Here is a 23,921-nt window from a genome sequence, read left to right as displayed (position 1 = left end):
CGCCACATGCACCCAGCTGGGACGCCTCAGAAAAGTAAATTACCCAGGGAAGAAACCGATTCTCATAACCCCTCCTTACCCTTCCAGCTCCCTGGGAGCCAGCAACGGGCAATGGCGTTTAGCCCCAAGGAGAAACTGTACGTGCAGAAGGGAAAACAGGCGCTCAGGGTGGCTCCTGCTGGAGAAAGAGGCTGGAGTGCAGGCGCCGTGATTCCTGGGGGCAGAGCTCCTGGGCAGGGCGAGTGTGGCGCTCTCCTCACCTTGCAGATGCCCTGGGAGTATTGACGCAGGGCCAGGTGGGGAGGACACCCCCGCCTCCCTGGAAGGGCTCTCCTCTGTCCTGCTACAGGCTCTTTGGGGGCGAGATAGAGGTAGACTCTGGGCTGCCGGCACTCACCCCTGTGGACACTGGTGCATCCTTGGGTACCGAGGAGATCTGTCCTGTTGAAACCCAGAATACAGGGGGCAGGGCAGGTACACACAGGCTTCTTGGCCTCAATATGTGGTCGGGGGTGGGAGCTCAGGGCCCCTCTCCCCTCTCCAGCCGCTTGCTTTGCTGTCAGTGCTGCCTAATTTCCCGCTGAGGTGACCTAGAGCTCCCCCAGCCTTGGTCCTGGCCTGCCACACACAGGTGTGCCCAGAGGCAGGTTATCTAGGCTTCTCCAAGATGGGGGCTGTGGCTTCCCCAGCTCCGGGGGCTGGCAAGGGCCTGGGGCACGAGGGCGTGTGAGCCAGCCCCTCGCAGGGTGCAGGACACGACGGCAGCTGCTGTGAGCTGTTCTTGGCTGACCTTGGCACGCTGGCCCACACCTCTGCCCAGGCCAGGGTGCCAAGGGCCACCTCCAGGAAGGGGCAGTCGCTTTCTGATGAAAACACCCTCTCGAGCTTGTTGTGGGCTGTCTTTTTAATTGAACCCGAGTTGTCTGGGAAGAAGGCCCTGGTGATCGTGTGAGGTGGGCAGGGAATTGTCGGAGCCTGGATTTTCCTGAAGCCCACGGAGAAGGCTCAGCCAGTCTGGTGTCTTCCTCTTTGGGTCCGTGCATCGTGCTGCATCCTGCCCCGCCGTGCTGCATCCTGCCCCGCCGGCCCAGCCACCACTGGGTGAGGGATGGCCAAACCGGTTTGGGAAACAGCCCTCCCTGCTTGCTCCGAGGTCCCCCAGAGTTCAGTTCCCAGGGTGAGTTCACACGCCTGGAGACTCAGGCTCCCAGCTCCTGCCAACCCGGGCAGCCCTTGGGGAGAGGGGGTGGGGTGTGCAAGAGCGTTCCAGGACGGAGGGACGGCCCGGAGGCGGCTCTCTCTCAGGCCAGGCTGGACCACAGGACCCGAGAAGGCACGACCGGCCTAGTGGCCGTGAGCTGTGTGCACGTCCCAGGCCAGCTGCAGCCCCTGGCCAGTCCTCCCTGCAGCGTGTGTGGCCGTTGGGGCCAGCAGAGAGGGACAGATTCCCTTGCAGCCAAAGGGCCAGCAGACAATTCCTCCTCTTTTTTTTTTTTTTGCCTTTCTAACCCCCTCGGTGATGGAGATGACAGAGCAGGGGACAGAACCCAGGGATGATCTAGCAAAGCCAGAAGCAGTTGAAACTCAAGACGGAGTGCAGCAACGGTGCTGGTGTGACAGTGTGACTGTTATGCAGCAGAGTGAGATTCCCCCCAAGGGAAGCCTCTCTGGTTTTAGGTTCCAGGGGTCAGCTGTCAGGGCCACCAAAGTCCAGCCCACAGCTCCCTGGGAAGGACGTTTCCTGTAACCAAGGAGAAGGCCTAACCCCTCAGCGCCCCAGCAGCTGAGGCTGCAGAATGCCCCCTGCCTGCCAGGGTCCTGCACACGTCACCTGTCTGGCCCCAGCGAATCCGCTCTCCGCTGTGGGCACCTGGGCAAGGTAAGCCCCTGGAGCCCCGCCTAGCCACAGCCCACGCTTGGTGGGGAGGGCCACTCCAGCTGGCCCCACCGGCAGGACCAGAACGAGGTCACGCCGGGAGAGACGTGGCTGCTGTGAGGCCAGGGCCGATCCAGGGGCACAGACTTCAGAGGGCAGTACCCACCCCCTTTTACATGTGCCCCGAGAGGGGAGGAAGTTGCCTGCAGTCACACAGGAAGCCGGTAGCAGCCCCCGGGCAAGAAGCTGCGAGCCATGGGAGTGGGAGGTGGGTGGGAGGTGCGGCGCTGTCTCCTGGGGACGTGTCTGCTCTCAGATGTGGTATCACAGGCCTGTGGGCTTGTGAGGGGAACCGTCCTGCACCGGCAGCAGGGCCACTGTCCTGTGGTGTGCCTGTGTTTGAGTCACCCCCTCTTGGGCCTCGATTTCCCCTTTGTACAGTGTGAGCAGTCTCATCCTCGGCTGGCCCCTACCAGGAAGGGGCACCCCTCTGACAGACACACGTGTGGCCCTGAGGCCGTGCCACTGGTCTCCAGGGGCCAAGTGGCCAGGGTTCCGGCCCTCCGTGGTCATGTGTTTCCTGTGCTGTTTCCTCCTGAGAGGAGCGAACCCGAGAGAACTGGCAGGGAGGGGGCCCCTTTTCCCATTTCTGGGAGTGTGACAGCCGTGGTGGGTCTACAGAGCGGGACAGGCAGGAAGCCCGGCCCAGGGCCAGGCAGAGCGACAGTTCCGTGGACAGTTCTGTTCTCAGGGTTCACAGCTCAGACCACTGGCTCTGGCTACAAGCAAAGCGGCAAGAGCAGGAATCCTGGTTCCTGTCCCCCCAGCCTACTGCTGGGCACAGTGGGGGAGGGGTCGAGGCTCTGCCCAGTGCCTGGGCTTCCCCATGACTGGCCCCTCGTGTGGGCCTGGGATGGAGAAGGCAGGTACCAGAGTCTGCCCAGCCCCTGCACCCAGGTGCCCCCAAAGAGGAAGGGGGTCCAGCCAGACTGGCCACCTGGCACTGCTGGGCCTCAGAGCTGAGCCAGTGAGTGGTTGTCAGGGTGAGCTCTGTGGGGGCCTGGGGTCCACCCAACACAGAGTGTCTAGCAGGGAAGACACTGGGTATGGGCACAGCTGGGGCTAGGGGAGCACCCAGCAGTGGGGCAGGGAGCATCCAGGGTGAAGGGGGTGCTGCAAGTCTGGGCACTTCTGATCATCTGTGTGACCCTCTTGGAGACGGGTGAAAGAAACCATATTTTATTTGAGCAATTTTATACAGCACGTTGGTGGGGAGACAGAGGAATCTCTTAATCCTAAAAGAACATGTATACAGTAACAATGAAAACAGTTACAGTTTATTCTTATATAATGCTTTCTACATCCCCGGGCACTGTGCCAGCATTTTCTGTTATTAGCTTGTTTAATCCTCATAACTTAGGAGCTAGGTGATACTCATTATCACCGTTTTACAGAAGGGGAAAACGAAGCACAGAGAGCTTAAGTAATTTACCCAGAGTCACACAGCTGCTATGTGGCTGAGCTGGGATTTGAACCCAGGCAGCCTGGCTCCAGAACCCATGTTCTTGGCCACTCTGGCTTCTGGAGGCAGGCGACAGGAGGCAGTCAGCATTTTACTGCTTGACAGTTTCTGGCTGGGACTCTCTGGCATGAGACTCAACGTCTCTCACGTGGTTGCAAAGCTTGGGCCCTTCCTTCATCTCGGGGCTCCTCACGCGGGGCCAGCGAACAGGAGGGGTTCCTGTTGTCCCCCCATTTTACAGATGAGATGAAGAGAATAGCCCAGGCCTGTGTCCTACGCCTCCTCCCTCCTGAGCCCTCACCACCCCTTCTTCGCTGTGCACAGGTCTGGGACCCCATGTTTGGGAGCTGAAAGAGGAAGGTCAGAGGGTAGGAGGGTGTGGCCTGGGCCCGGGAAGAAGAGCCCCGGGTAAGATGCGGCCCGACACTGGGAAACCGTTAGCGTGAACACCAATGCCAGCCAGGCTGTCCTCCTAACTGTTGTTTTCTGTTAACTGCTTACCTTCTGTTCGTGCTGTGCCTGTCGTGAAAGGGGTATCACGTGACTCAGTTGTAGGTTTATCTGGTGACAGCAGCAGTCTCTGACACAGCCCTGATGGGATTCCATTCGGAGCTCTGTTCCCGAAGTCGGGTTCCCACTGCCAGGGACAGCGAGCTTTGGTGAGGGGAGGGAGGTGTTAAAAGCCACACAGGCACTAGGTCACAGGTATTACCCCGATCACCCGGGTCTCCGTGTCTGTCCTTCCCTCCGGCCTCTGCATATTGGGTTATTTCTGGCTGTGATTCACGTCACTCTGTTAGTCATGTGTTGGCCACACAGCATGTGCCAAACGCCGTGCTGGGTGCAGGCTTGCAGAAGCGAACCCCTCCAATCCCACCGTGGCCTCGGGGGTTCCTGCTCTCACTGTGGAACAGACACATGGTTGCCCTGAGTGGCCCTACTCGACTCTTATCTCTGTCCATTGATCTGTCTACTGGGCCCCTGTGGCCTCTGGGGACACAGGTTGGAAAGAGGTGATCAGAATGCATTTGTGGAAAAACTGCTCTGACCGCCTTGGCAGGAGGCAGGTTTGGCGACTGAGATAAATGACAGGATGCTCTTGCCGTAATTCAGGGAGAGCCCTTGGGGCTGCAGAAGGCGACTGGGTTGGAGTAGGCAAGGAGCAGAAGGAACAGACTGCACAGATAATCAGGACTGGTGATGGTGGGTAGGGCAGGGCAGGTGACCTACTCCTAGGGATTTGGGTGGATACCGGAACTTGGAATGTGTCGGGGAGGAAAGTGGAGCTGGGGAGGGAGAGTCCCAGTGCGGGGGGGAGGGGCTGGCTCTCCTGCACCTGACTAACCGGGCCGGGTCCTGCAGCTCCTGTGCCCACTCTTCCCTGTCAAGGCATGGGACCACTGTCACTTGAGAGGGTCTTGGGACAGAAGCATCTGAAAACGTATCATTCGTATTTTTATTGGAATAGTGAACCCCACTTGTGTCCTTCCAGGGCTCTTCCTGCCAGGGCAAGGTTTGAGGGGGCCTCAGTCTTAAGATGCCCCAACATGGGGTCTCCTGGGTCTCCGAAGCACCCCCCATGCCACACACACACAGAGTTTCTCTGTTCCAGCAGCCTTCAGCTGTGAAGGTGCTCTTTGATACTTAATATGCCTTTGTTTCTCTTTGCGAATGGCTTCCCCGGGCTGCAGCGTGTTTGATGGCTCTCCTGCCGGCCGTCATATCCAGGGCCCTCCCCAGCCTCCCCCCACACCCCTTGCAACTCCCATCCCTTCCTGACTCCCGGATCTTACCAGGATTGAGCACCCAGGCCTCTCGCACTCCACGCCTCCCCGCCCCTGCAGCTCCGCGGGGGGCACTTTGGTCCCTGTGGCCACCACGCTGCCTCTGGATTCCTTTGCACGCAGCCTTTCCCGCGTGCCAGGTGAACTTGTCTGCTCCCTCTGCTGCTCCAGCACGATCATTGCTGACAAAGGCTGGTCACTCAGCTGTCTGGGAGTGCAGCTCCACCCTTTCTTCTCCCTGGCACCCGGGCAATTCCTAAATTAGGGCCCTTCTGCTTCTGCCTCCTGCTGCCTCCCCTTTGGGCAGCCCGTCCTGGGCCTCCGCTCTGCTGGGGGCTGCAGGGACAGGGGCAAGTGCAGGGACGTCACTGCCTCCAAGGAGGGCATGCCAGGACGGAGCTGCCCAGGGCGCCCCTCCCCGCTCCTGCCTCACCCTTACATCTGGTTTCCTTTCTCTTTCCCCTAAAGGACAGTGTCAGGGCTGCTGGCTGCTACTGGGGGAGTTGCTGGGAAGATCTTGGGGCGCAGATGTTGGGAACGTGGTACCTCCTGATCCTCGAGGCAGGTGCATTCGTTCCCGTTTGTATTCCGGATGAGCGGCCGCCGGGTGCCTGGTGGTGATGCTGCGGTAGCCGTAGCATCCTCAGGTGCAGCTGGTGCGCAGGCCCTTAGACACGTCCACTGGGTCCTATTAGAAGATGCCACGTGTTGTCGCACACCCCATTGTCTTATGCACCACTAAGAAGGAAAAATGCGCCGCCAGTCTCTCCTTTGACACAGCATCACTGTAAGACTCTGGCTGCTCATCAGTGGTCTTGGTTAAGTCCAGGGCTGGTGTGGAGCAGGAGCCCTGGTGTCCCTGTGGCTTCCTGGACAAGCTTGAAAGGCAAGTGCAGGCAACAGAAGCATGAGAGGTCAGCTGTCCCTTGTGCCGACCCCTTGGGCTACTGCCCCTCCTGTGGATGTGGCTGTGACCGGATCTTGGCTGCTAAGGGCAGGCCCTACACGGGGCCATGCGAGATGCTGGGCCTGGGTCTCAGGCTGTTCTGAATCCTCAGGAACCTGCCCTGTCCCCACTCAAGGTGGCTGCTGTTGGGTGGCCCACAGGGGACTCAGGGAAGCAGAAACAATGCCTTCCTTCCAGGGCCTCCGGGGCCTTTCCACTGGCTGGAGCAGAGGCGTGGCTGCCGTGGGGTGGGGAGCTGATTTGTGCTCCCTGCGTCTCAGGGCGGGACACGCGATGTCCTCCCTCTGCCCTTTGGAGGTTCAGAAGGGAGGTGGGAGGAGGGGCCTCTGCAAAGTCCGCGCAGGTGAGCCGATGGCCTGGTCACCTGTTGACTGCTTGCCGACACCTGTACCCCACCCGTCCCCCTCGAGCCTACAGAGCTTCGTGTCTACCCGGGACGTTTGTCTCCGCGAGGACAGCAAGGCCCCGTAACCATCCTGCCGGTCGCCCCTCTACCAACCAAGGTCGAAGACACTAATCGTCAAGTAGCGAGCACGCGCACAGCGTTGGCTGTGCCTGGCGCCGTCCTGTGCTTCGTGGTGGCAACTCGGTTCATCCTTGCAACTGCCCCAGGAGACGAGGCCACTGAAGCCAGGAGGGTTGAGTCACTCGCTCAGGGTGTCCCACGGTAGCAGAGACAGAGCTGGGATCAGGCCTTGCACAGGTTGGTCCCAGTCTGTGCCTCCCCAGCCCTCCCAGTGTTATGTGACGCAGTGGTGGGTGTGGGATTGTGTAGGGGCTGCTTTTCTGTGGCTGGTGTGGGTTACAGGGTCCTGAGCCTCTGCCCTCTCCCCACCCACCCTCCCATCCCACTTTCCGGCTCCTACTCAGAAAACCCTGGGGTTGATCGACAGTACTAATTTACACCTCGCACCCACTCTATGCAGCAGGCAGCTCCTGGGAAACCCATTTCACAGATGGGAACCTGGAGGAAGCCCCGTGGGGATGTGAAGAAGTGCACGGTCTATGGGGAAAGAGGCGTGACATTGTGTGGTGCCCTGTGGGGCTGGCGGGTGGAGAGGTGGCCTGAGGCTCACAAGTGAGAGACCACCTCCTGTCTGTGAGGCCCTGTCCTGCCTGCCCTGAGCAGAGCGCTGCTGCAGGTGTCCTGCCTGCACTCCTGAGACACACACTGCTCACACAGGCTTCACGCTAACTACACGCCAGGCACTTACACACACCTTGTAGGCGTTAGTGTCATTTAAACGTAATCCTAAGGAGTAAGCATTAATATTATGCCTGTTGTATAGATAAAGAAACTAAGGCCCGGAGAGGTTAATTTGGCCAAGGTGACGTAGCCATGGAGGGTGGAACCAGGTGTCAAGCACAGACTTTCAGGGTCCCTTGTCCTGAACCACAGGGTGGCAGCTGCCCCCTCGGGTCAGGACAGGCGAGCCCAGGCTACCAGGCAGCTGGTCGGTCCTGAGTGGTTCGGACTCAGCAGTGGGAGCCGTGCGGGGTTTTGGCAGGGATGCTGACCTACCCACATCACCGTGGGAACTCCAGCACACAGTAGGTACTCTGCAGCTGTTTGTTGAATGACTGTTGAAGAGTTCATTTAAGACGAGCTGGGTTGTGCGTGCACATACACTGTGCTGAGAAGTTGGAGGAGTCCGTGCAAATGTGGGTTAAGGCTCAGAGGTAGCAGTTGGGGTCTGAGGTATCCCCTCCACCGCCAGCACAGCCCTTGGACTCCCTGCTGGCCTGAAAGCCCAGTTCCCTGGGTGCCTCTGCACCTGCCCAGCACCTGCCGGTGAGGAGGCAGAGGGGATTGCTTTGGGGCCACCCCGGGCCCTGCACTGAGAGATGAGTCTGCAGCTGGGTCTGCCTCTCTTTCTCCTCCAGGAAGGCCAGGGCCCATCAGAGGTCTTTCTGGGGCAGAGGGGCAGTGGGTGTGGCCATAGCCATGCTGTCAGCCTTAGGAGGGGTGGTCCCATCCGGCCTCCCATGGGCCAACCCCACAGGCCCCGGCCTGCCCCCTACCCTACTTTCTGTGGCTGAGCCTAGATTGGGAGGGCTCTAAAAAGGACATACGGCGGCACCAAGGTTCCTCTCCACACCTGTCGGCGGGCTTTGGTGTATCTCACTGCGGACAGGCAAGGGTCTGAGTGGCATCTGTTGACAGCTGTGCAGGTGAGGTGTACGTGGGGCTCCGGCCGCAGGAGCACAGGGTGGGCGAGGAGGGGCAGCCACGTGCACTGCCCGGGGCTGTCCTGGGGCCAGGCGAGCTGCACTTGGTAAAGGGGCAAAGGGCCTCGGGATCCCAGCTGCTATTTTAATTTGCAGATTGGGGCTCTCCGTGTGAAAGGGGCCTTCAGGGCCAGCCCTGTTACCTCCAGGGAGTGGGGCTCACAGGACAAGAGGAGGGCTGGCCACACTGGCTGCCCAGGAGGTGGAGGGGCCCTCTTGACCTTGGCTGCGGCAGAGAGGGGCTCAGGTTAGGACTGAAACGGCCCTGCCGCAGCAGGTACACTGCGCACAGCACACCAGGGGCACCTGTCCCTCCCACTCTGCCCTGCTTGTGCCCCGTCCCAGCGAGTGCACTAGCCAAAGGCACGCAGGTCAAAGAGGCGTGCAGGCCGCACCCGCCTGATCAGAGCAGGCGGGCCCCCGGCGCAGACGTGTGCGTGACGGCCGAGGTCTCGGCACACGCCTAGACACCCGCCCAGCTGGTATCACTCTGTCCTTGCATAATACCCCGCCTGGCCCTGTCTGTCTCCCGCCCTCCTGGTTCTCTGGCGGTGCCCAGACTCCCTTTTTGGCTGCAAACCCCCATGTGTTGTCATTAACCGGTGTTTGCCTCAGAACAGCTCGTGTTGCTTTGCACCATAAGGATAACACGCAGCCCGCTGCCACGCGTGGCACCAAGTTGGGACTACCAGCACGGCCTTTGTGCTCACTGCCCTCCGGGGGTCAGGGGTGGAGCCTTCCCCTCCTTTCCTTCTCGGTCGTGGGGCTGTGGCCTTCACAGCTGCCCAGTCCGCATATGGCGTGCCAGCCCGCACAGCCAGGCCGGCCACACAGCCAGCCTGAATTCATTCCCTTTGCAGAAGCCACTCCACGAGGGGTAGGAGGACGAGAGCTGTCCTTGGCCAAGCAGGGGGTGTCCTGTAACATTGGAGGAAAGCCCTGACTCCCCCGTGGCACCCGCCCCCGTGCCCCCCCCCACATGGCATGGCTGGCCCCCAGGAGGCACGAGGGCTGGAAGGGGTGGGGCGGGCAGCAGGCGGCACCATCTGCGGCCGTCCTTTGTGCTGGCAGCGAGCAATCCCTCCGTCGCTGCAGCGATCGGCAGGCCTCGTGCTCGGCGTGCAAATGAGTTTCCAGATGCCCGGTGCCCCCGCGCAAGAGGCGGTAACTAGGGGCCTGGGAGAAGAATGGAGCGATCTGGAAGCCCATTTCTGTTCATTCCAGCTTCCCTGAATAGGCTACCCACCCCCTCCAGCCGCGGCAGATGTGTGCTGGACGCCCGCTGTAGGGGCGTTGCCAGTTTCTGGGCAGACACACACGCCGGCGGAGGGTCTCTCCTCTCTGGTACCCTCCTCCCTTTGAGGGTGGGGGCAAGATGGCCCCTCCGAGGGGCAGGATGCGTCTTTTAAGACTTAGCTCTTCCACTGGCCCCTCCTGGAGGGAGAAACAGGTGCTGTCTTAGGGATCACAGCCCCCGCTTGCCTCCTTGGCTGGGCATCTTTGTGCACCACACGAGCCAAGCAAGTGTAGCCAGCGGCCTTGGCACGACCTCCCAGGGCTGTGGGCTGACAGGGAGCCCTGTCCAGGATCTGGGCGGTTTGAACTGGCAGCTCGCCCGGCCACTCCCCATCATGCCTTTGGGTGTCTTCCCTTGGTGCCGGCTGAACGCAGGGAAGGGGGTGACTCAGAATGGGACCGAGGGGTTCCCTATTGAGTCAGAAAGCTAAGAGGCCACAGCGACCTGGGGCTCTGCCTTCTGAAGGGTTTCACCTCCCGCTCCACCTTCTGTCCAGCCTGGGGCTCCACCACTGGGGTGTGGGGCTGGGAACAAGAGCACTACCTCTGTGTCTGTCACCTCTGGCTACAAGACCTGTGAGCGAGTGACTCTGCCTGCCTGGGCCTCAGTCTGCTCTTCTGCAGAATGGGGATGACAGCAGCCGATGTCCTGGATCTCACGAAGCCTATTGTGCCGTGTCCAGATCGGAGGACCCTTGAAAGGAGGCAGTGGGCTTTGCATGCAGCCCAGTGGCCAAGCCATTCTGGTTCAAAAGAAGCTGGTCCACTCTGACCAGTCAGCTACTTCCAGAATCCTCAGGTCAGCGTGGCTGAAGTCCTTGCAGCAGGAATTAGGCATTGGCTAAGGTGTGATCACCCTTTGTGCTTGTTCCCATAGCCCAGGAGGATGGCAGGGCAAGAGACATTACTCCTTTTTATCTCCAAGCAAACTGAGGCCCAGAGAGGGTGTCTGAGCTTCTTGAGTCACACAGCAACATGGTGACTGAGCCCAGCCTTCCCTAATCCCCCTCAAACCTCGGTTGCTTCATGCACTTTGGAAGGACTGGCCAGCCCAGAGCCCAGGCCTAGCCACGCTGACCTTGAGGGTGCTTTTGGCCCCTGGTGGCCACGTGGGGACAGTGAGAGATGAAAGAAATGGCACTTTTCCCAGTACCCAGTTCATTCAGCTTTCTAAGCCCAACGGTGGACGGCTCTTCCACGTCCCTGCATTTGGTGGCCCTGGAGGTCTCCCTCCTAGCCCCCCACCCCACAGCCCTCAGCTCCCGACGTCCTCTGTCCTCCAAGCGTTTGCGCGCAGCAGTGCAGGGACTATCCGTGGGTGAGACGGGAAGGCGCGTGCCGTGCGTGTGTGCTCAGCGGGGCGGCGTCCAGGTTGGAGTTTCAGGGAGAGCCCTGCAGACAGCCCTGGGATTGTCTGTGGATCTCGTTCAAACCTTGCAATTCTTGAGCCCGCCCGTGGGGAGACGCCCCACAGTGCTCACTGTTCACAGGCTGAGAGGGTGGGCTTCACTCAGGGGTGTCTCGGTGGCAGGCGGCTCCTAGTGGTGCCCGACTCAAGGTCTGTGGCAGGCCCCCTCGCCCCTCCACTTTCCCCTTGGCACCGTCTCTGCCACCCGTCTCGCCATCTGGGGTCTCTCTTCTGCGCCGCCTCCGACCGGCACTTCTCAGCGTGTTGGCCGTCAAAACGGGCCCTCTCCCCATCTTCTCCCAGCGACTACGGAAGCTTTCGCTCCTTCAGGGCTGTCGGTCCCACTTTACAGTTGGGAACACCGAGGCCGCCCAAGAAGGCTTTAGTGAGTCTCCTTGTGCCACACGCATCACTCTGAGAGCAGAGCCAGTGTCCACAGGGCCAAGTCCAGGAGGGTGGGCTAGGGGCCCGCATGTGGCAGCCGAGGTACCCGCTGACCGTCCTGTCCCCCCTTGCAGCCCTGCTGTCCTCCTGGTGCGAGGAGCTTGGCCGCCTGCTGCTGCTTCGACACCAGAAGAGCCGCCAGAGCGACCCCCCCGGGAAACTCCCCATGCAGCCGCCCCTCAACTCCATGAGCTCCATGAAACCCCCTCTGTCGCACAGGTGAGCGAGGGGGCGCCGCGGGGGGTGGGGGTGGGGTGGCGGGGCTGAGGGCGGGAGCGTCTGCACAGTGGTCAGGACATGACAGTCCCTAAGATGTGGCTTTCATCACGCAGAGGTCGAGAGCGCTGGGTTTACCCACCGCCCTGCCTGCTTGGTTGCTTCAGCTGTTTCCTCTTCAGGTCCTAGGCTTCTGCAGAAAGTTAGAAACCCTCAACTCAGGGCTTTCTCTCTTTCCTGAGTCTTGGGCAAGCCCAGAAAAACCAGGGGCTCCAGCCTGAGCAAGAACAATACCCCGTCTCTATTGAAAAAAAATAGAAAGAAATTAGCTGGACGACTAAAAATATACAGAAAAATATATATATTAGCCGGGCATGGTGGTGCATGTCTGTCATCCCAGCTACTCGGGAGGCTGAGGCAGGAGTATCGCATGAGCCCAGGAGTGTGAGGTTGCTGTGAGCCAGGCTAACGCCCAGGCAACAGGGTGAGACTCTGTCAAAAAAAAAAAACAAAACCAGGGACTGAGAGGGTCTCAGGAAGGCCACACGGCCGGTAGTCCCACCCTGAGATGGGGACAGAGCCAGCCCAAGCCGGCCACACTGGAGCCCCACGAGAAGCCTGGCGTCCCAGGTGGGGGTGGCAGAATGGGCGTGCTGGAGGCTGCCAGGCACCAAGGAATTGTCCAGTCCGCCCCGCGCCAGCCTCAGGAGGAGCACGTGGTCAGGACCGGCGATTCCCCCAGTTAATTATCTCGCACGTCCCTTGCAGAGCTGGGGATGCTCTCTCCGAGCTCTCTGCAGGCTGACCCTGGAACAACAGGGCCTGTCACGCTGTCTGCTCTCGCTGTGTGTGTCCCCGCTAATGACCGGGAGGGGCATTTGCAGTCAGTGCTCAGCTCTCATTATCCAGCCCGACCGAGGGACCCGCAGCCCAGAGCATGCTGCAGGCAGACCTGGGTCACACCATCGAGGCGCTGCCGAGAACTCGGGTGTCAGCCACACTTTATAAATCGAATTAGAGGCTTGTTGACTCTCAGAGCCAGAAAGGACCTCAGCACTCATCACATCCAGTGCCCTACCTGTGCAGGATCGCCCCTGACATGTGGTTGCCCGCCTCGGTCGGAGGTGCTTTGTTCCATAGCAAGCCCCCCAGCACCCAGGGTGTCGCCTCTCTGCGCCCTGGGTCTGGCTGCCGACAGCTCCGAGCCTCTGTGCCGTGGCCATGTTTCTCCGTGCGGCTGGCTTTTGCACAGGGCAATTTTTCATGGTGCAGGGCTTTTTGTAGGGCATTTAGTGTCTCGGTCCCAGCCTGCTGGCCTCCTCTGATGACTGCCCGCTTCCCCCGAGAGCATTGCAACAGCAAAAGCCCCGCACACATTTGGGGGAGCATCACTCTTGGTTAAGAACCACTGCTCTTGGCTGGGCGTGGTAGCTCACGCCTGTAATCCTAGCACTCTGGGAGGCGGAGGCAGGCAGATCGTTTGAGCTCAAGAGTTTAAGACCAACCTGAGCAAGAGTGAGACCCCGTCTCTACTAAAAATAGAAAGAAATTAGCTGGACAACTAAAAATATATATATAGATACATGCAGAAAATATGAGCTGGGTATGGTGGCTCGTGCCTGTGGTCCCAGCTACTCGAGGGAGGCTGAGACAGGAGGATCGCTTGAGCCCAGGAGTCTGAGGTTGCTATGATCTAGGCTGATGCCACGGCACTCTAGCCTGGCCAATCAGAGTGAGACTCTGTCTCAAAACAAACAAACAAACAAAAAACCCACTGCTCTAGAGAGACAAAACCTACCTCCATCTGCCTTCCAACCTCCTGCTCCTGGTTAGGCTAAAAGCCACAGGTCCTCTCATCTGAGACCAGCCGCCGAGCACGGGGCGTGGCTGAATTTGACCTCAGCAGCATACTTTGCAGCTGCCCTTGCGAAGCATTAACAGATTAATTCTGGCCCAGCCGTCCATCCCTCCAGAATCATCCTGCCTCTCGTCATCCCACGTCCGAGCTTCCCAGCTTTGTCCTCTCCTAGTATTTCAGTAAAGTTGTTGCTGATAACGGGACGGAGCCCCTCAGCTCCTCACTAGAGACCTGCTTGATGGTGATCATTCGAATAAGCCGCAGAGCGCCGCAGAGATGGCCCGTGGCCAGCCCTCGGCCAGGTCTTCGCGGAGTTGAGCTAAGGCATGAGATTGTTCGGTCCTGGGGTTAAATAGAGAGGAGGAGTGTCTGCCGGGAGCCGGCACATCAGGGCAGGGTTAGGGTTACTGGACAGGCAGGCTGGGCCTTGGGGTTCCAAAGGAGGAAGATGGGCAGGGCTGACTGCTGGGGGCTGCCCAGAGGATAAGGGACCTTGACCTTGAAGTACTTGGGCTAAGAGTGAGCAGGTGCTTTCTATGAATTCAAACCGGCTTTCCAAGAAATAGGGTGGGCTGAAGAGCCACTGGCCAGCACCACCGTGGCTTCAGCTCCTTGTAAGTGCGGCAGTGTGACAGAGAATGCAAAGCAGGTGGTCTGACAGCTTGAGGACCAGTCTGGCATTTTATTTGGGGCCTTCGGTGGCCTGTCAGAGAAAGGAAGCCGTGCGGGCCGGGAGACTTGCTGAGTGTTGGTAGCTGACCTTGTTCAGTGGAACCGGGCCTCCACGAGAGAGCAGTGGGGTGGCAGGCCTTCTGGACAGGACCCTCGGCTCTGAATGGCAGAACTGAAAGGGAAACTGGGCCCAGAGTGGGAATGTGACTTGCTCAAGAACACACAGCCAGTAGGGGCAGAACAGGTTAAGCTGTGCATCCGGCTCTGCTGCCGGCCAACTGGTCCTTCGAGGTTGACACGGTGGTATCTGGTTGTTAACCTGACTTGGAGGATTTTTCTGGAAGAGGGTCATCTACTATCTGATCCACTCACCCTGTTTCCTGTTTTCCAGTGGGGCAGTTGGAAGTGAAAGTAGTATCACCAGTTGAACAAGGCCAGAGCCCAAGTCCCATCCCCAAGCCCAGGGCTGTTCTGAGGACACATGGTAGTCAGGTGATTAAAAGTTGGCTGGTGTCTGCTTGTAACTTTTATGAATTTCCCGAGGGAGAAAAGCCCTCATTTCCAGGGAAATTCCAAAGGAGTCTCTCACCTTGTAAGTCCCTAATGTAATTTCCCAAATGAGAAAGAAAGAAAGAAAATGGAAAAGAAAGTCAAGAACTTTCACAGTTAGCTTTCGATCCATCATCCTCAACAATCTCAGTGAATGACCGGGAGGAAGGAAGCTCCGGATGCCTTTTCACTGAGGAGGCGTTGGCCAGAGGCGAGCTTGGGTGCACCGGGGCACTAAGGATCTGGTGCTCAGAGGTGTCGGCTGTTTGTAGGCTCGGGGTCCTTGTCGAAGGCCCTGGGGACCAGAGAAGGGGAGAGGAGGAGGGAATGGGGAGCCCAGCAGGTGCCTGGAGGACCCCTGGCGACCGTAGTGTTTCTGTAGCTCGGGTGTCATGGTCACGGCCACTGCAGGCTGCAGAGCTTTGGTGCCGCAGCACCAGGCTGTGAGTCAGGCCCTGAGTTCTTCCAGCCAGAGGCTGTGCCGCCAAGCAAGGCCCTTGACCTCTCTGAGCCTCGTGGTTCCCTGCCAGTGGGGGATGTGGAATGTCAGGAAAGGGTCAGGCTGCTGTAGCCCGGAGCCCGTCCGTGAGGGTAAGGGTGTGAGGAGGAATGTTAATTATCCAGTCTGTGAAGGTCTTTGGACTCTGAGTCTCCCTGTTTTGTCCTCACCACTGGCAGCCAGTGGCGCTGCCCTCTGTACTCACAGGTGTCCAGAGTGCCACGCAAGAAAGGGGAGGCCAGGCGGGGCCCCAGGCCAGAGGCTGAGCAGTGGGACACCTTCCAAGTCCCTGCAGTGACCTAGAGTTGATGCCAGTGAAGTGTCTCTGCCTTCTCTCCCAGGTTTTTAATGAGTGGTTAAAAAAGCCGTTTGTGATTAGCACATTGTCCATATGCAGATCAGTGTTGCAAAGGTAATTAAGGGCCTAATAAATCTTGTTTATGCTGTTAATTTGATTACAATCAAGGCCAGCTAGAGCTGGGGAAGTCTCCAAGATCAGAGGGTGCAATCCTTCCCCTTCCAGGTGTGGGATTTGCAGCCCCCAGGGGGGAGGCTCCCGGGTGGGAGAGACCCCTCCGTCCCCTGGGGCTAGCAGGTGGGCTGTAGGCCCTGCAGCCAGGGCGTGGGCCCCCGAGTTTCGGCTCTGCCATCCTCTCCCTGGGTAACTTTGGTCAGTTACTTGCCTCGTTCGTGCCTTAGTTTCCTCATCTGAAGAAGGGGATTGGCAGTAATGGCGGGATGTCCATGCTTGTCACTGAGCCTGGCACACGGGAAGTCCCTCTAACCAGTCATTATTCCCCAGCCCTCAGCTGGGTGCCATCAGACTCTGGTGTGCTCATTTGTGGTCAGTGGACAGGGGACCGACCAGAGCCCACCGCCAGTCTCCTCCTTTCCTCGGTCACGTCACATCACACCATCTTCACAGCTGTCACTTCAGCGCTTTTTTGCATAGCTGTACCAGAGCTCGGTTTGTGGTAGGCCCATCTTGCCCCCAGAACATTTTTAAAATAAACAAGCAATGAAAGGGAGAATCCAAAGACCCATAAATTCCTGCTCCATCAGTTCCAGATGGCCAAGGCACAAGGGTCTTTTCCTTCCCTCCTTCCTATGGAAAAATTTTAACGCCCTCCTAATACGCAGTTCGCTGCACAAGTTCTCTCTCAAGTTTCACCGCAGGGAGGAGGAGAAGTAGGCCCCAGCAATCGTGATGATGGAGAATGCTGTTAATGGCTCCCCTAAATTAAAGAGGGTGGGAGCTCCTTACGGGCTTGGCGTTTCATTAGCGGTAACGCCACAGCCATGCGCAGAGACAGGACCGATGCAGCCAGATCAGGGAAATTAATTAGGATCTGTCTACGATAGCCTTAATAGGAATTGGTATTTCTCCCAAATAAAGTGGCTATTAGAAGTGCAAGGGAAAAAATAATCCAGCCCTACCCCCCCCCACTGTTCCTGCCACGAATGTCTGTAGATGCTGCCCCGGGGGGTGCCCAGGAGCCAGGAGGGATCCCTCCCTCATCCTGGCCTCAAATTCAGCAAACCTCGATCAGTGCCCGTGAAGCTGGTACAGGGATGTGTGTACTGTGCTCTGTGACAGCACTGTGAAAGCTCTCTGCAAAACATATGGAGAAAGTGCTGAGGGAACAGAGGAACATGCGATTGATTCTGCTTAGGAGACTCATAAAAGGGAGCATGCAGGCGGGGCTTTGAAGCATAGGTAAGAGTTCACTAGAGAAGGGAAGGCAGAAGAAAACTGAGGAAAGCCCATCACTAGCTTAGTTGCAGAACCCCTTGGCACCTTCATCGTAGTCATCAAGTGTACGTGGTCCCTACAACCATGGGTGGGCTGCAGCATTGGAGAGAAAGGTACAAGCACAGTTGAGCAGGGTTCCTGTACCAGGCACTGTGCTAAACTGTACCTGTGTTCTCATGTTTTATGCTAAAAGAGTGTTAGTCCCACTTTACAGATGAGGAAGCTGAGGCTGATTTCAAGTGACATGTCCAAGGTCACAGAAATCGTCATTGGCAGAGCCAGGGTTTGGCCCCAGAGAGTCTTAACCCCAGAGCCCACCGCCGTAGGTAACCTCTCTCCTTCGAGGCTCCCCTCTGTCCTTTGAGTATTAGCCTCAAAACGAAGTCCCTGGATCTTGGCCAACATACCGAGTCCAGGCTGAAGCAGACAGTTCAGGGTACGAAGTGTTTTTCCTGGGACGCTGTCTGGATGTTCCCTGCAGCCAGCCTTTGAGGCCCAGCTTTGCATCTCCTCTGCCTGTTCGTGCGGGTGACTCCCCTCTCAGAACTCTCGGGGACTTCTACATGGTGGCCCTTGGGAAGTCTAGATGGACTTCTAGCGCCCGCTCTCCGGCGTGGTCGCCATGTCCACAGGGAGCGGTGCCCTGCTGGATCCTGAGTTCCTGAGACTCACACCTGACATGGCCTGGTGACCTGGCCGGCCTCGCCCTGGACGAGCTGTTACCGCCGTGAGCGCCGGCTCCTGAGAGAGGCCTCTGTCGAGGCCGCGTAGCAGGGCATTGATGAGGTCTTAGTTCACTAATTCCCTGTGTCTGCAAGCCACTTGGTAAATCATACCGATAGCAGCAGCAGCCAGCAGTTTCAGGGTGTCCCAGGTGTGCTGGCCGCTGTCCTTGGTGCCTTACGCGTGTTAGGCACTTAATCCTCACGGCAGAGTTCCCCGGGGGAGCTGTCATCGTCCCCAATTTACAGATGAGGCAGAGTGGCCGTGGGTTGCATCGCTTCCCTCTTGTCCCCGTCTCCCTCGCTGGGCCCTGTGTCTGTGGTCTCATTCATTCCCAGCATCCCTCTCAGGGTGAGCGCAGAGAAGTGGTGCCCCCCTCCCCCCCCACGCATACTTGCTTTTGTTTAGCAAAGGCTTCCTAAGCCCTGCAGGTGTGTGAAGCCATCATGCCAGGCTCGGGGAGCCCACGAATTCAAGGGGATGGCTCCCGGTGCAGAAGAAGAAAGGCAGCAGGCTGTCACTTGTGGCCAGGAATATGAGGAGCTCAGTGGGGCGCAGTCCCACGTGCAGGGTCTTCCCAGAGATGGCCGTGGGCTGAGGCTGGATGGGATGAATGGCCTTTTCCTCGGAGAAGAGGTGCAGAGATGGGCGTGCAGCAGCCCCCGTCTTGGGAAGCACTTGGCAGGCTGAATGTCGGCTGCTGAGATCCAAGTGGCTTCTGGCCTTAGTGATTCTGTGGGTGGAACAGGATTGTTGGGGCAGTTTGGGCTGGACGGGACGTGGCCACGCCGGGTTAGAGGCGTACAGGGTGGGGCAGAACCACTAAGACGTGCCAGGCACCTCTGACTGGCCCAGGGTGTCTGCAGGTGAGACTGTGCGTGTCAGGGGAGAAGGAGGGGTCTCAGGGCGCCCACCAGGCTCTCCTGCCTCAGCCAGGCCTGTGCCCCTGCTAGCAGCCCAGGAGGCTGGCTTGTCCTCGACATCCGGTGGTGTCTGAGTCGGGGCGGAGGCGTGGTCGGCGGAGCAGCCGTGGGGGCCCGCGGGGGCGAGAGCCTTCGCTGTGACAGCGGGAGCTGTCTCCCCCAGAACGAGATGAGTCACAGCCGCGCCGGTGCGGCTGCCACTTCTGCTTCTGCAGCAGGTGCGTGTGCAGGCGAGCACGTCCGGAGACCGCCCTGCGTGCGGTACCTGTCTCTCTCCCCCGGTGTGCGGCAGTATGCCAGCAGGCCCTGTGTGCGTGTGCACATACGCGCGCCCCACCCCCACCCCCACGCCCCTGTGCACCTTCGCTCCCGGGCAGGGAGCCTTCCAGTCTGAAGGTGGGCTGCCCAGTTTGGGAACACTGGTTAAGTTTGCTTCTCACCGAGTTTGGGGTGGAGGGGGCAAAACAGGAAGGAGCCGGTTTCCGCCCACAAGGCCACCCACGGGGCTGCAGGGCAGTTGGGAGCTCGTTTGTGGCCTGAGCAGTGTCCCCGGTGAGCCAGGGCCTTCCCGGCGGAGGTGGTGAGGCGGCAGCCGCCGGCTCCCAGGGGTTTCCCAGGGGGCGGGGGGACGGGGGTCTACTTCCTGAGCCTGGCCAGCCCTGTTCTGAAAGGACAGGGACCCCTGTCTAATTTGACATCGGCCTGGAGAGTTGGGGGGGGAACTTCGGGGGCAGAAGTCCTGGGGAGAGAAGAGACTCGGGCTTGTGTTTTGTTAGGTTGTGGACGATCCTGTGTTTGTCCAGCACACCTAGGACAGGGGCCGTGCAGGACAGCAAGCGTCCAGGGGTCTCCTCTTTGTTTTTTAAATCGTAGCCTGCCAGGCCTCCCTGCAAGACGCTGGTGTGCCAGCCGTGGGGCCAGGTGGTGCTCGGGGCCCCAGCGACCAACCTCCCGAGAGAGGTGGCTGCAGCCCAGCCTCCCCGAGGAGCCGCGCGCTGCCTACTTTCCCGTGCTTCTCGGCACTGCCCGCTCTCTCTGGGCTCCCGGCCCCCAGTCTGCCACCTCAGGAACGGAACCTGCCACTGTCTATCACCTTTGGCCCCTGCATCTGGGTCTCACCCCTTTCCTCAGGCCACTGGCCCTCATCTTGTCCGCCAGCTAAGTGCCCTGACTAGCTCCGCCTGTAATTCTAGTCCTGCTGTTTCCCCCAGAAGTCATGAGTCATCTCAAGTCTGTGTCACGTTGAGAAAGCCTCTTTTTTCCCTCCCGCTGGTTCAATGTCATCGCCCACTCAGGTTCTGTGACCTGCAGTTGGAAAACACTGAGCACAGAGTGGGGGAATCATTCTTAACGCCCATTTCACAGATGAGGGGACTGGAGTGCAGAAACTTGCACCCTGAGCACCTGCTGTCACGGGGCTTCTGTGCTAGTGCAGACGGACAATAATCAAATACATACATAATTATGACAGTGGTGGAGAGCTGTGAAAAAAATACAAAGCCAGGGCGTGGGGAAAAGGAAATGTGGGGTGGGGGTGGCTGGTCTTGCCAGGATGGTGGGGCAGGCCCCTCCGACAACCTGCACAGGGACAGGAAGGAAGCCAGGGGCCGGCGGGCAAAGACATCTCAGGAGTCAACATCCAGGCAGGGGAGGAGCAAGTGTGAGCGGACAGTGACAGGCTCCTGCCCTCCAGCTGGTCTCCTCTGCGGGAGCCCGTCTGACATGACCACCATTGCCAAGGACTCAGCCGTGCAAGGCGCAGGACCAAGACTCCGCCGCCCTGGCTGGCCTCTGCCTGCCGGTCACACAGGACCTCGTCTCCCTCCCGGACATCGTCGCCTGTGGGCTGGGCTCTTTGCGCCCACTCGTGCTTCTAGTGCTGGAGCAGCCCATTGACCGGGCACAGGTTGTCCAGGTGTGAGTGAGATGAGAGCCTTTGTCTGCTGTGACTAAGGCACCAGCCAGCCAGAGACACAAGGCGCCTTCCTCCAGATCCCTTCCCCCAGCGCACACACTACTCCCCCACACCCGGCACGGGGCAGTGTGCATTGCAGGCCTCACCCTTGGGGGGGGGGGTGTGCCCTGGGTGGAAGGAGGCAGTGCCACAGATGCGGGTGCTTTGCCTTTCTGCTCTCCCTGGGGTCTGCGTCCGGGATTTGGTGACCCTCGGCGAGGGTCAGCGTTGGAGAGCCAGGGCAGGCTCTGAGGGAGAAGCAGCAGCCTCGGCCCCGCACTCCCCCGGGCTGGCATCCCGCAGGGCTTCACGCCGTGAGCCCGCCTGCCCCTCGCAAGCACATGCCCCTCTCCTCTCGCCAGGACCGCTGGCGCCGGTCTCCCACACCAGGGCAGTTAGCAGGAAGGCGTCCCTGGACACCACTGTGGGCCAAGGGCAGTGTGTCGGGCCAAAGGTTAAGTCCTTGCCTCTGAGGTGTGTGTGGCTCCTCAGGGAGACGTCCCCATGCAAGGTGGGGACTGCCAGCCCCAGTGAGGGGTTGGCAGAGGGGAGGCAGTGTTCAGGGAGCTGCTCCGAGAGAGGACAGAGCCGAAGTAGAAGGCAGGGAAGGAAGGAGACAGCGGCTAAACCGTTCTTAAGTGGGGGTCTGGGCTTTGCCTTGTGAGCCCTGGGAGCCACCAAAGGTCTTTGGTTGTGCCGAGTGTCTTAGGGGCTGGAGGGAGATTAGCTCTTGGGGATGTGCCCGAGAGAGCCGGGTGGGGCGGGCCCTGTTGGCAGGGAAGGAACGGTGACACTGGACAGAGGGGGGGAAAGAGCCAAGACCCTCACTGAGCAGTTCCAAGGGGAAGCTGGTGTAGGGATCCCAGGTTCTTCCTGGAGGGCCACGTGGAGTCAGAGCCCAGATGAGGAAGAGCTTACCAGGGGTCCTCAAACTTTTTAAACAGGGGGCCAGTTCACTGTCCCTCAGACCGCTGGAGAGTGCGGCGCACATTCCACACATGCGCACTGTGGGCCCGGGACGAGTCAGCTGCTAAGCAGGACAGGCAGCGGCGGTAGAAACACCCAGCGGGCCAGATAAATGTCCTTGGCGGGCGGCATGTGGCCCAAGGGCCGTAGTTTGAGGACGCCTGGCTTAGACTGAGCCTCAGGTCACGCCGCCTCCTCCGTTGCATGGCCTGTGAACTTTGGGCTGAGATGAGACAGACAGCCATGGAGGTGGCTCCCTGCAGTGATAGGGGAGAGGTGGTCACTTCTGCACAGCCTGTCACCATGCCAGGCTCACATGTTCTGCATCGGGCACCGCAACAGGCTGGGGGGTCTGGGCCTGGCTAGGAGCTGCAGTGGCTTGGTGGGTGATGGGCACGGCCCTGAGCCTCTCCCCTCTGTCTCCCTCCGCAGTGATGGGTCGTTCCCCTATGACTCTGTCCCTTGGCAGCAGAACACCAACCAGCCTCCCGGCTCCCTCTCCGTGGTCACCACGGTTTGGGGAGTGACCAACACATCCCAGAGCCAGGTAAGAGCCTGTCCTGCCCCAGCCACAGCTCCTTCCAGGCAGGAGTGTCCCTTGACCCCTGAGGCCCTCGGGTCACCCAGCTGGGAAGGCCACCTTCCAGGACACAGTCGGCCACAGACATGTCTCCACCCCAGCAAAGGGTCCACACCCACCCCGGAAGGGCAGCACTGAACCTCTGTCCACGGTCCCCATCCTAGGGCCTTTCTTGGGAAATGGCATTCATTGGACAGTCTGCAAGGGGTTCTTCCCTAGCCCATGAGGACTCTGGTTGGAGAAACAGGAAAACTTCCTGTGTGTTTTTGGCCTCAGGGCTCCAAAGTCTGAGGTCTCTGCCCCTGCATGGGCTGGTCTAGATTTCAGCAAAATGTTGTGCCTTAATCCTGTGACAGACCCCCAGCCAGCCCCCCTGGTCAAGCCTGCCTCCCTCCCATTCCTTTCTCTTTCTGCCAGTCTTCCTCTGCCCTAACTGAGGGTCTCCCACCAGCCCAGCCTCTGCCAGCCTCAGTGGTGGCCACATGTGGGCTCAGGGCTGGTTGCTGCCATGCAGGGAACCGCTGGGCTTACCTGAGATCTCAGGCCCCAGGGCCCCCTGGCCAGGACACTGCTGCCTTCCAGAGCGGCAAGCCGGGCTTCTCATGGCCCTCACAGAGCAGCAGCCCAGGGCCTCGGGGCGGCCAGACCCTCTGGCACCCAGGCCCCTTTGTGGGCCGGGAGGCTGAGTGGCCTGGCGCTTTCCCACCTGCCACTGCACGCAGGAGCAGCCTCACCTCCCTTCGCCGCAGCTGCCCGGGCCCCGGGGCACTTGAGCGGGCTTTGGGAACCTGGGTTCTGTGCTCTCACCTCTCTGTGTCACAAGGAAGCTTCTCGTACCTGTCCCTGCCTGCTTCCCTGGCCTGCCCCTCTTGATCACCTGCACTTTGGACTGGCTAATGCCACCCTCATTCTCTTCTCTACACTCCCTGGGGTGCCAGCTTGGGTGCCAGCTACTCTCTCTGCCCGCAGGTTCTCGGGAACCCTATGGCCAATGCCAACAACCCCATGAATCCAGGCGGCAACCCCATGGCGTCGGGCATGACCACCAGCAACCCCGGCCTCAACTCCCCGCAGTTCGCTGGGCAGCAGCAGCAGTTCTCGGCCAAGGCCGGCCCCGCCCAGCCCTACATCCAGCAGAGCATGTACGGCCGGCCCAACTACCCCGGCAGCGGCGGCTTCGGGGCCAGGTGAGTGGGGCTGGCCCGGGCAGCAGCCTTCAGCCCCGCCCTTCTCCCTCCATCCAGGAGTGGGTCCCACTTAAATCCCAGCTCTGGCTTCTTGGCCTGAGAATGGTGGGCGAGCCCTGTCACTTGTCTTGTCCCCGGTTGTCCCATGCATCGAAGGGACACAGTCATCCCCAGCTCTTGGGGCTGGCCCGCAGGTGCCGCAGCAGCTGGGCCTGTTGTGACAGCTGTCAGGCCCATGGCGTAGAAGGGAGATGTTCTCATCCCCCCAAATGACCCTTCTCTGCCTCGTGTCTTTAATAAATTGGAAGACGTTGAGAGAGCTGGACCGGGAGAGTGAAGAGCAGCCGTAGGTTGTTGTGCAGAGATGGTTAAGCAGCCTGAGGAAACGGCTCTGCCTTGCTGACCCTCCAGGGCAGAACTGCGCAGAGATGGGAGTCCCTGGGGTCAGGAGGAAGGAGGGAGGGGCGGAAATCCCAGGAAGGACCTCTGGGAGGGGACGTGAGGTGGGACTGATG

The 23,921-nt window shown here is 59.7% G+C and overlaps 1 protein-coding gene across 4 annotated transcripts in view; it reads left to right on the top strand.

Annotated features, from left to right (window-relative positions):
• ZMIZ1 (zinc finger MIZ-type containing 1) overlaps positions 1–23,921 on the top strand; it is a 228,058-nt gene that overhangs the window by 180,918 nt on the left and 23,219 nt on the right. For all 4 annotated transcript variants that reach the window (XM_012762467.2, XM_012762468.3, XM_012762470.3 and 1 more), the window contains 3 exons: positions 11,601–11,745; positions 22,072–22,186; positions 23,189–23,406. In XM_012762467.2, coding sequence (XP_012617921.1) covers positions 11,601–11,745; positions 22,072–22,186; positions 23,189–23,406 — 478 coding nt within the window. The remainder of the gene's footprint in view (positions 1–11,600; positions 11,746–22,071; positions 22,187–23,188; positions 23,407–23,921) is intronic.

Source organism: Microcebus murinus, chromosome 14, assembly GCF_040939455.1.
Source record: "Microcebus murinus isolate Inina chromosome 14, M.murinus_Inina_mat1.0, whole genome shotgun sequence".
Lineage (NCBI taxonomy): Eukaryota > Metazoa > Chordata > Mammalia > Primates > Cheirogaleidae > Microcebus > Microcebus murinus.
This window is presented reverse-complemented; position numbering and strand designations above follow the sequence as displayed.